The sequence below is a fragment of the Papaver somniferum genome, chromosome 5 (assembly GCF_003573695.1).
Source record: "Papaver somniferum cultivar HN1 chromosome 5, ASM357369v1, whole genome shotgun sequence".
In the NCBI taxonomy this organism is placed as follows: domain Eukaryota; kingdom Viridiplantae; phylum Streptophyta; class Magnoliopsida; order Ranunculales; family Papaveraceae; genus Papaver; species Papaver somniferum.
Window position 1 is genome coordinate 208,291,625 of NC_039362.1, and position 12,704 is coordinate 208,304,328.

The 12,704-nt window shown below is 36.2% G+C and overlaps 1 protein-coding gene across 1 annotated transcript; it reads left to right on the forward strand.

The window, feature by feature from the left end:
* Window positions 1-11,944: 11,944 nt before the first annotated feature.
* Window positions 11,945-12,704, forward strand: LOC113278521 (monothiol glutaredoxin-S7-like). Its single transcript, XM_026527344.1, has one exon. The coding sequence runs from the start codon at window positions 12,045-12,047 to the stop codon at window positions 12,339-12,341; it is 297 nt and encodes a 98-aa protein (XP_026383129.1). The 5' UTR covers window positions 11,945-12,044; the 3' UTR covers window positions 12,342-12,704.

Consider the following 12,704-nt stretch of genomic DNA (forward strand, 5'->3'; position numbering starts at 1 on the left):
TCAAGCTTAGCTTTGCTATTTTCCAAATTGTTTTTAATATTACCATAGACTTCCTTGTTTCAGATCTTCAACTTGAGCTTGATCTCCTTTAGATTTATAGATATTATAAAAGCATGGGACCCTGAGTGTTGCTGGCTCCAGCATTCAGCAATGATGGCTTTGCATCTTTATGATCCAACCAAGGACCCAAAAATTTGAAGGGAATGAAACTATGCTTCTAGTTGGGATTAGTGTTAAGAAGGATAAGGTTGTGATCAGAACCAATGTCTAGTAAATTGGATATAGTACTATTGGGATGTAAAGTAAGCCACTTAAAATTAACCAAACCTCTATCTAATCTCTGTTCAGTTAGGGCATTTCCAGTTCTTCTATTTGTCCAAGTGAAAGGACATGTAGTATGTCGATAGATCATCGATTTTGCTGTTAAAAATCTCAGCTTCAGAGTGGTCTACGGGATGATTACTATATTTTTCATGATCATGCAAGACAAAGTTGAAATTCCCCATAATCCAAGGTATAATGTGACTCATAGCAGTCTTTTCAATCATTTTCCATAATTTAATTTTATCAGAGGTGGTGTAAGGACTACCATAATAGTCAGTGAGCATCCAAGTGTTGTTATCCTCAGTAGTTATTAGAGCATTTATATGATGTTTGGAAAAATCTTATATTTCTAGTTTTATATTAGTTTTCCAAGCTAAAGCAAGCCCACCAGCAGTGCCTATGGTTCCATGTGGTTCAACAAACCAAAAATTAGTTACACCTATTTTTTCTAGGATAGGCTTGAGATTCTTGGATTTCTGTTTAGTTTCAGCTAGGAAAAAATGTCAGGATTTATTTTGTTTAGCATGTAATCAAGGTATCTACTAGTGTTAGCTTTTCGTATTCCTTGACAGTTCCATGTCATTACTGTAAAAAATTGTCAGAAATAAGAGATTCTAGGATATGAGAAGATGGGGATTATATATCCCATATACATAATATCTAAAGTGGCAAGACTATAACAGGTGCTGGAATTCTTAAATATGTGAATTCTTACATAATATTTAGTGCATATAGTATAGATAGTAGAGTTGCATACCTCAGCTCTCCTGAAAGGATTGGTTCCCTCAAGGTTGCTAGCGTTCATGATGCAGTCATTATATTTGTGATCCTTCTATCCATCATCATTAGAGTAGTCAAATACTGGTGGATAGTATTTAATCTTTATGGTGTGGGAGGGGGTGCATTCCATGCTTTTTAAAGTCTTGTCTTTTCTCTTAGACTCGGGTATTGGTTGATTGAAGTGCCCATTTCTTAAAGATGGTTGTTTTTCCAATTTTCTTTTTTACCAAAGAAGTTTGTTGTGAATTCTGAGATTATCTTTTTTGGTGGATTGGATTTCAGAAAGGGTAGGTAAGTCAGCCAAATGATTTGGAACATTGTGAGAGATTTTGGGAAAGATATCAGCTCCAGGAATATCAAAATACAGAGAGTGGTTATAAAGTCTAGCAGCATCTTTGATATTAATTCATTTTTTTCTGGTAGTATTTCATTTTTGTTTGTTTCCAATGTTTGATTTTTCTTCCTTTTTTTTCATGATTTCAGAGGAAGTAGGATCACTGGTGAGGGATTTAGCCTGAGAAGAACCATTTTTAAAGGCTAGGAAGTCATTCCTTTCATCCAAAACAGAACTATTGTTTTACATGATGAGTTTCCTTTGAGAAATCTTCATTTTGATAGCAAATTCTTCTGCTGCATCTTTGTCAGTGTAGCCTCTTCTCTTAGGTATGATGGGTGTTGGAGGTGAAGTGCTTGGGGCTTGGCTTTGGATATGAGTTGGTGTTGATGGATTTCTCTGTGATATAGGTGTAGTGGTGGTGTCATTAGCTTGAATAGATTCACATAGAGGACCAGGATGGTTTAAGATTCTACAAACTTTGCATAATTAAATACCAGGTAGAGCATAAGCTAATTCAAGACAGTGAGAGGTAATTGTATCTTCATAAGCATCAACTCCTTATTTCAAGGCTCTAGTTACATCCAATGTTAGAATAACTTCAATGTTATTCTCGTCATGATCTCTTCCATAAGGTCTTTTTGCTTCTTGATAAATTCCAGCTGGTCTTAGTATATTACTAATATCTGGAATGATACGCTTTGGTACTCCTTCGACAAAAACCCATGCCATGACTTTGTAGAAGTTATCTTCATCAATGAATTCAGGTCCTTCTGGTGGAACTTCAGTGAGTACAATAATTTTTCCAAAGATGCCTCTTGTTCCTCTTTATCTAAAAACTTTGTAATCTTTCATACTTCCCAGTTTTATAGAATAGTAGTTTCTTCTTCTTTTCCAAAGATTGACATCAACATATTTGTGTAGTTCCCAGTTTGAGTTTATCAATCTGGATATAATTTTGGTTCCATATGAGATTTTGCTGCAAAATCAACCAATAAAAGTCCATTTTCAGTTAACATTTTTTTTTGGTAGGATGTTATCTGGATTGATGAAAACCTTAGGGTAAAGATATTCAGGAATGTTGAGGGTATTATTCATTTGTTCTGTAATCTTTTCAATGCTTTCTTCTGGTTTGGAGTTTGAAGTGGAAGCCATGATGATTATAAGAACAAATGGGTGGTGTTTGGTATTGGGTATATAGTTTATGTAGAAGTACCAATATATGTAAATGTGGTGATAAGATTTAATTTGAATTTTTTATTTTGATTGGTTACTCTGAGAGAAATACAACACGGTTTTAGAAATCTTGAGATGTGTACGATCAGATTTTATAAGATGACAAATAGCATGCATACTTTTCTGAGAGTTGAAGTGGACAAGCCAGTTAGTGATAGTGTAAGTGCATGGTTTAGGATAGGTACATTTGACTCGGATAATGACTACACACTTGACTACTAGCATATCCTTAAGATCGTACTTGCAAAGACTAAATTAATTTAAAAACATCAATTTTGTCATGGATAGATAGTGGTGTGGGACTTACCTTGGCTCTGTTGGCATGGTTGCAGTAGTAAGGTGTGCTAACTTCAGGTTGGAATGTCGTCAAACTCCGGAAGCAGCTTAGGCCCTGACTTACCTAATCATTTTTCATGATTGGGATTTGGCATTTAATTGGGATGGGCTTATATAGGAACTTATAGGTGTTGACTTTATCATTCGTGTAGTTGGTTCGTGTGGAGTGAATGCGTGTCTGACATGGTTCATAAACTGCTGCGTGTAACATTTTGTTGCCAAATATCGCATCACCATTCCAGCAATCTTTCAGACTGACGAGAAAGTTGCCCAAAAGCCTTGCACATTCCACTGAACCGGCAATGAAAGGTTGATCTTGTATGGGGAATTGATCCTTTTGAACCAAAAGGAAGTATCTCTTGAGTAACCATCCATCTTTATATTATTTGGCCAGAAAGAAACTTTGCTCCACCTTTTCCATTTCCCACATCTTTGCAGTAGCAGATTATCCTCCAGAACCCAAACGTATATATAAAGAAAGACAAACTTGAAACATAGATGATGCCTCGAGTTTTTTACAGTGAAGGTGGTGTTGTTGAAGAAACTCCATAAATTCTTGAGGAATGGACTCTCAGTTGGTATAATCCAAATTACCCAGTTTCCAGTCAGCCATATGGGATAGCATTTTCAAATGCAAGAGAGGCAATCAACTACACTCGAAATTTTAATTGGCACTAGGAGAATCTGCTATATAACCGTCAGGTTAAGCTTGAGCAGACATATGATCAAATTCCTCCTGGCCAAGGCTAGTGTCTGTAGCGGTTAAATGTATATCTCTACAGAATAAAAATTAATTATGTGCATTTACTAATTGGAGATTTTATATTGAGAGAATCTTGCCATTCATTGCATATCTTGAGAATATTTTCGGTTTTGGAAATTCCTTGGTGTCCAAACATCCTTGGTCTATAAATACTTAAGTTTGCATTTATAGCGAACTATCTTAAGAGCCAAGTAAACTTCATATTTTTGTTGTTTCTGGTGGAGCTGTATATTCGGGGAGGAAAGTGCCTTAATTAGGTGAAATCTCTTATTACCACTCGTTTAAAGACTTCTGTGGGATCAAGAAGCTCTACGAGTGTCGTCGGTGGGAAACTAGATAATTGCAGTGTTATTAGTTTTCGATTGATTTGATTGACTAACGGTTGTTGAAACTTTGATTGCACCTAGTTTGTTTATTCTTCAAAATCTTCTCTTCTGATATAAGATTCACTCAAACTAGATCGAAGTATCGACGGGATATTTAGAACTGTTTGTAGATCTAAAGACATCTTCTGATAATCCATTGTTAACAGACTCCGTTATGTGCATGATTGATCACAAGGGATTAAAGTGGTGTTGTGCAGGTTTTAATTGAAGACGAAAGAAGATTTGAAGACGAAGAAGATTTCTTATTGGTTTCTCATATCTTTGTGTTGCACAAACCTTGATCGGATGAGATACAACTAGAATCGTATTTATTCGATTGATAGTTCCCTGAGATCGGTAACGCCTAATAGTTCTCTTAAAAATCTATTTTGATTGTTACAAATCCGAATCTTATTACTTCGGTAATAGAGATTGGATTGATCTAACCAGGCAAAGGAGTTTATTAGCTTAAAGGAATCGGTGTATGTATATCACCAATCAAAAACCGATTTTACCACCTACCAATCCCGCCAAAAGTGTACGATGATTGGTCTTTTGTGGATATGAACAATGACCGATTGTCGTTCCATATCTGTGGAAAACCCAAAATCGGTATCTACGACAGCACCACATATGCTGCTTCTAGGTTTCAACTGACAGAAAAAAAAATTGAAAATTTTATTATGTTTGTATGATTATGAGCTGCATTACGACCCATTAGAACGCATATATATATATATATATATATATATATATATACCTGACCAGTAGAAGCGTTATAACTTTCATTTACCCACTTATATTGTTCTTGTTCCTTAAAAAGATCCTCAATTATGCTTTGATTGACATAGTCTTGTTCGTTTGATAAATATCCGAAATCGGTATGATCAAAGTTATGATTATCCAATGCACCCACTTCTTCATCACTACTAGAGTCTTCATCGTCGTTATATATAAAGTTTCATTTTTTGTAACAAATCACAAACCCTAGTTGTTGTTTTTTCCTCTACTTCTTCTTATTTTCCAATCCTAGAAGAAGAAATGAATGTCTACTCCAATTATAAAACTATAATCGCATAATGCACATGCATATTCTTATAGGAAAAATGTTTTGACTAGGTTGCACCTGAGTGCATAATGTGTATTCTTATACGAAATAGATTTGGGACAGGTCGCACCTAGGCGCATAATGCATATTCCTATAGAAAATAGTTTTTGTCCTTGTTGCACCTGGGTGCATAGTGCATATTCTTATACGTAATAATTTTTGGCCAAGTTGCAACTGGGTGCATAATGTATCCTCGATCGAGTTTCAAATTATTATTATTCTTTTCGAATTTCATATCAACAATGGATCTTGTTTTGTAGATCTTTTCGATCCCTTTCAACAAAAAAAATATATATTTTATTAAAATACGGTTTCTATTTTGGAAGTTAAGACCTTTCTCGCGATTAATTTTAAATTTGAGAGAGAAAGGGATAAGATAAAGAATAAAGGTATTCATAGATGGTGGTATAAACATTCGATATATAATAGTTATTACTACCCCTTGTGGTTTTGTTTTTTTTTTTAGCATGAAATTTTACTAAGAACTAATTCACAATTACACGAGGGTGTGTTTCACATGATAAGTCATCTGCTACAATTTTATTAATGCAATATGAGTTTGTGTGGTCCCATATATCGGTGTTGAGAAGTTTACCAACATGTTGGTCTATATCCGCTATAAGATTTTCTAGTCCATCCGTCGTTTGATTTCCTTCTCTGTAGTTGTGTTGGATGGTGCATTGTGGGATTGGCTCATGTTCAGCTTGATTTCCAGTAGCATTCCCGAAATGTACAATGGACGTTCAAACGTCTGATGTTATGAAACAAAGTAGGTTTTCCGAGTCAGTTTCAAATTGTACTTTTGGTCAACTCCGTGTTTTTGATGTCTTTAATGATATGAACATGGCCCAAAATTCGGATGTTAGAACAGTGGATTCCCGACGGTTGCACTACCACTAAAAAGTTTCTAGTTATCACTTTTTAGTGAGTTCGAAAGTTTGTTCTGCAATGGGTGGTAGCTTTGAAGCTTGATAACAATAGAAGCGGATGCTGAAGTAGTTGTCAAATGAATCACTAAAGACATTCCACTTGATCAGCGATGGGAAAAAAAGAAATATATTAGAGACATTCAACTAGTATTAGGCAATCTCAATTCTTATATAAGGAATCACGTATGTTCCAAAAAATTACAATAATGTGGCAGATTTTGTTTCTAAAATTTGTAGGACAAATAAGTCTTGCTTGGAGGAGATACACAATGTTCCATCTTGGATAATCACTCTAGTAGAAAGGGATAAAGTGGTGTAATTTCTTTATTAAATAAAAAATTCCAGGTATCTAAAAATCATAAATAATGTCATGTTCTTTATGCTTATCATCTGAGTTTGTTATCCCAGCATTCACCCATTGGGAGGCTAACGGCATTAAATAACTAACCCATAATCATGATGGGTTTTTTTTTAAAATAAGTCACCACCATTTTAGAGGTTCGGGGCGAACATTTTAAAATGATTTCTTTTAAGTACATGAGTGTAAATGATAATAAATAAATAAATAAGCAAAACATAAATGAAGAATGAAGAATTCACGATGTAAACAATTTATTAATGCATGCATATAAAAGTCCGATAAAAGTTCAAAAATAATCAAAATTTTATTTAGGAGAAGTATAGCGCTAGCTAACACCGTTCTAAAGAAAAACGGCTAAAGTCTACCCATTGCAGCATTTTTATCTGGCGTTTTGCTAAATAAAATGTCACCATAATACTATCCACTTTACAAAATGTTTAAAAAAAAAAAAAAATTCAGTGATTTGTAATAACTTTGCAATTAGCAAATATTATGAAGGATAACTTTGAGAGTTAGCAAAATAAAAAATTCAAGTATAAACTATAAAACTTTATGAAAGTTAGCATAAGATAAACTTGCATATTTTGGGTCACTTCCAAAATTTGTGCCTTGGGTGGTCGGCCATCCCGCCTTGGGGCCTAAGACGGCCCTGAACCCATTAAATTGCCCCTTGCAGGGTATTCTGGTGTTAAACCACGATGGACCGAGACCAGCAACATGATATCACTGATTGTAGCGCTATAATCAGTGTTGTCTATTTGACAGATGTAGGCAGTAACATAATTTGAGATTTTAAAATTTTGTTTGAGATTTTGAAATTTTGTTCGAAGTTGAAAAACATGAGTAGAGAGGTTGAAGATCCAAATATGCTTCACTCAAAGTATCCAAAGTTCTTTGGAAAAGGAACAACCAGAGACACATAAGAGAGATCACAGTCGATGAAATAGAATTATTCAGAAGACACAAAATAGAACGTAGTATCACAAGTAACATACATTTGTGAGCGAATATATAAGATGTTGTATGTCTATGTGCAGAGTTAATCACTGAAAGAAAACATATGTTGATAAGACAATGTAGGATCGAGACAAGAGAGGAGAGCATAACGTGAAAGCAATAAACGACTACAAATTCGGTGTACAAACTCTCTTGGCTCAACAGCCTATTTATAGTTTAACAAACTTGATGATAACTCATCAAAAAACTTTCCTAATAAAATCAAACTCTAAAAATAGAACTCTTCTAGGGATCTTTTAGAACTCTTCTAGAACCAAAACAACTTGTTTCTCAAGTTAACTCCACTTCCAAATATAGTCTTGGTTTATTATTTCCAATATCCTCCCTTAAACCAAGACTTCCTTAAGAAAACATTCTTAAATATGTTTGTAACCGACAAACGGTTTACCCTTTAACACACTCCCCGGCATGTTCACTAATTCTTCATGCCCTTTGATTTCTTCGGTAGAATACTTCTGTACTCCCTAGACAGCATGCAAACTTGCATATCCATCTATCTCCGTATGATACCGCAGCATCATAGTAACGTTCCCTAACAAGCTAGAAGCACAATCCTTTTTGTTGCGCTCTATCCACTTGCTAACCGAACAAGAAACCAACTAACCAAACCCTTTTTCTTATTACCCACTTCACATGTTATTGACACAAGAGTCACAACCTCACTATTGTGATGTTTGCTACAACTGATATTTTTCAGTTCACAAACCTTTCTTCTCTAGATTGTCACATAAACTAGATGTTCTGGTTGAACTTGCTTGACCGTTACCGCTGGCTTAAACCCTGAGTTTTAAACTCTATTGATAGACAAACATGCCTACTCAACACAGAAATCAAACAATTCTGAACAGCCTCCATAGCCATTTTCAACACCTCGAGCAATAACGAGCATCTGGTTGAACTTGCCTGACTGTTACTCCTGGTTGCAACCTGGGCTTTTAACTCTCTACCCGAGAGACATAGTGATACTGCTGATCAAACTGCATGCGCCAAGCAAACCGAACCTATCCCATATATTCCAGAACAAGCTTCAACACCCGTCTTCCACCTACGACTCACAAAACTTCTTTCCACCGTGCTTGATTGAGACCGCCACACTTTATATGTGTTCCAGTTCTGTCACAACCTTTCGTCACATACCGTGACTAACCGTGACAGCCTTCGTCACTAACTGTGACTGTTATTCAGCAACTTTGTAGTAACGACGGCAAGATCGTCGTCTTCTTGTCCGAAAACTTAAGACGAAAAAGTACAATCACGGCAGCAACCCAGCTTAGTTTCTTCACAGATATGCTTGATCAAATCTCACATAAAACTCCAACTAAGTCGCACCCAAAACTTCCTTTCCTGCTCGCAATCGATTACATCTTCAAACTTTTGGTAAACAACCACGTAATACAGCAGCAACTTTCCTTGTTTATCACAATTTCTAAACCCAGTTCTGACCTTTTTTTATTTTTTTTTTATGCGATCACACATCGACACACGTCTTCACCTAGTCCATTACAGATTATCACCACCAAAGTACTTGCTTTACTAGCTTCTTGGTTTGCTAAGCTCCACCAAATTCTTCCTTCTCTGAACATGCGATCTTCTCTTGACCTCATCCTTTCTTTTAAAAACCTAACTGAGTTCCGTCGGGGGCAATCATCTATCTATATGTAGAACTTCCAAAAAGACAGACCCAATATTCTTCTTCTTCTTCAACCTCCACCTTACACGGAAACAACAGCAATAAACCACATGGCCTTCCGTGTTTTCACCTGCTTGCAAGAATATTTTCTTCATGTTAAATAGTACCACATCGTCTAGGGAGACCTACGATCCATGCTTAATAAGCCATGGGTAACCCTCACCTTGCAAGCCGGTTTTCGAGGTTAGTTAGGCCCATGGATTTCTAACGTGGTATCAGAGCCAGGCCCCTCTCAACCCACCCATGTCCATCCGTGTGTCCGTGGTTTCTATATCACTCATCAGTGTAGCCCAGTCAGCGGCTTTCGTATCATACCCGTCAGTGTAGCTCAGTCAGCGGCTGTCATACCCATCAATTCAGTGTATCCCTAATCGTTGGGGGTGTTAAATAGTACCACATCGCCTAGGGCAACTTCGGATCCATGCTTAATAAGCCATGGACAACCCTAACCTTGCAAACCGGTTTTCGAGGTTAGTTAGGCCCATAAATTTCTAACACTTCAAAACTAGTTTTTATCCTTGTCCAGCATACACCTGCACTACTTAGGTGGTGAAATCCACCAACACCTAAACCTACAGTAGCACACGTAACTACAATATTTTCTTGACATGATTTTTTTTTATTAAACCAGCTTTTTTAAATCCCATCTTCATCTTGCGTACACAAGAGTGAAGACCTGATGCAACCGACAATCTATTTATTTTACTTTTACGACGGCCAAGCTATATACCCATATATGTAACTCGCACCATCAGCTCGTTGAACTCAAACCATGACATATCTGTACCGAAAACAAAGAAAAATATCTACCTCTTTCTCCCTCTCCTCTCTCTCCCTCTCCCTCTGATACCAATTGTAGGATCGAGACAAGAGAGGAAAGCAAACGCGAAAGCAATAAACGACTACAAATTCGGTGTACAAATTCTCATGGCTCAACAGCCTATTTATAGTTTAACAAACTTGAAGATAACTCAAAAAACTTTCCTAATAAAATCAAACTCTAAAAATAAAACTCTTCTAGGGCTCTTTTAGAACTCTTTTAAAACCAAAACAACTTGGTTCTCAAGTTAACTCCACCTCCAAATATAGTCTTGGTTTATTATTTTCAATAGACAAGTACTTAAAGGTGTACTATACTTACCAGGAAAGAGTAACACCCATAGCTAAGCTGATCATATGATATTTTCAGATTATGATTATGATACTTTTGATGCAGAAGTTGCCGACCCCTGCTAAAAAGAGAAATAAGAAACCCATTGACAATCCGACCCTTCACTTTTTCTTGGGTCGTTTAATTTTCTCATCACTTTACATTCCTTCTGCTCATTCTCATGATTCTCTCTTTCCGGCAATCAGCTCTACGTGGATATCTTAAATAACTAACGCGTCGACTACGTGGTATCATCTTCGATCACATGGTAGCCTCAAAATAGAACATAAAAAGGACCCCCAGTTGCCTTCATAAGATTCCATATCAACTGCTGATGCAATGAGAACGAAATTAGTTCGAGATGTTTCTCATCAAAAGTAGTTATCTATTCTCTATCCATCAAACTTTAGCTACGTACATCGTCTCAAAATCATGTGATATATAACGCAGTTTTGATATAGGTGTTGCTATTTAGTGTTGTTCATATATCATTTCAATTTTGTACCATAATATGCCATCTTTCGATCTTATTTGTTCTTGTATATGTTGTAAATAATTATCTCTAAATATTGGTGCAAGAGAATGATGATCATGCATAAAAGGAATTAATTAGACATACAAACTAGCTTGTTTTGGATAAACTCAACCCCTTTTTCTTCTCCAACTCAGCTAAAGCATTAGAAAAGTACAGCAAAGAGCAAACAAGATCGAAAGATAAAGAGAGAGAGACATCTAAGAGACCTGGTGTCATCCACTATCGTGGCGATTCATCATACGCTGGTCCCTAATATATACATACATGGTCCATACTTGATCACTATACATAGAGATATAGTTCGACTCCAAACCATGTACTACGTAAAACTACGTATGCTGATCAGTTATCATAGTTTAGTAACTTTAGTTATTGATAAAGTGATTTTGATCCTCGATTAAGCTTGCTAGTTCTATAACCAAGCTGTCCATGCACATATGAAACAGACTTAACATTTCCGGACATCTATGCTTTGAATAGTGATCGTATAGGCAACACGCCAATTAAACGCGATTTGCTTACTCCATTGGAAAAAGTTTAAGGATTAAAACACGAGTTGATCGCGTGTCTTATAGCATTTTCGTATAAATGGGCTAACAAGTATCAAACAAAAATCATATATTCCCGAGTACAAGTAGTACTCACTGTATCAATATTCTAAAAATAAAATCATTAATAGTATAGTCATGAATAAAGTCTATTTGGGGGCATATAAATTTAGATATCGGCGCTATCTTCAGTTCTTTCAGCAATTCGCTGGTACGGTAGGAATTAAAGTTGAGTGTATATCTTTATCAAACAAATGATATGATCGCTATCGATTTGGGGGTTATTATATCCCAACCCAAATATCTATAAAGAATATTCTTCATTTCATGACCGGCCTCTCTCACACACTAACACACACACACTAGTTATTTTCACAAGAATGCATCAACCCATCACGCACCTTCTAGCTAGCTCCTTTATCATCTATGAATAACCCAACATTGTAACTTCATTCTCATCATCACACTCCCAAGCTTCTTCTACTTACAAGCAAAACTTCATAACAAGCTTTGAATATCCTCCAAGGTAGTAGATAAACTTCCTTAGATCACACATTTTCAATTTATAATGGAGAGAGTAACAAGATTGGCATCACAAAGAGCTGTAGTGATCTTTAGCAAGAGTACATGTTGTATGAGTCATACTATCAAGACCCTTTTCTATGATCTCGGAGTAAACCCAACAGTTCATGAACTCGATGAAGAACCCAGAGCAGGAAAAGAAATCGAGAAAGCACTTATAAGGTTGGGATGTAGTCCTTCGGTACCTGCCGTATTTATCGGTGGTGAGCTAGTTGGAGGAGCTAATAAAGTTATGACTCTTCATCTCAGTAGCTCTCTCGTTCCATTGCTGAAGCACTTATAAATATCCTGAATTTCTGTCAAAGTTGCATTATCTTCTGCTTTGAAGTCTACATTAGCTCTTTGCATATATTTGGCCCATTAAGTGGCTAGTTCAGCTCCACGCCTTGATCTTCCGTCTCCAGTGATAGTGTCTTTGACATTCCTTGCCCCCACATAGGTACCTGCGTAATTCATTGCAATTAGAACAAAGTTAGTGTATGATAAATTATCAGCGCTTGGCTCCATGTAAATAAAGCTCATGTAGCTAATGCTAATGGTAACGCAAATTTCTGTTTGTGGTTACTTTTTAGTCTGTCAATTCTCTGCTGCTCATCCCTTCTGTAATATAAATTGTTCAGAATGTGAGATAGGTTATGGATGACCA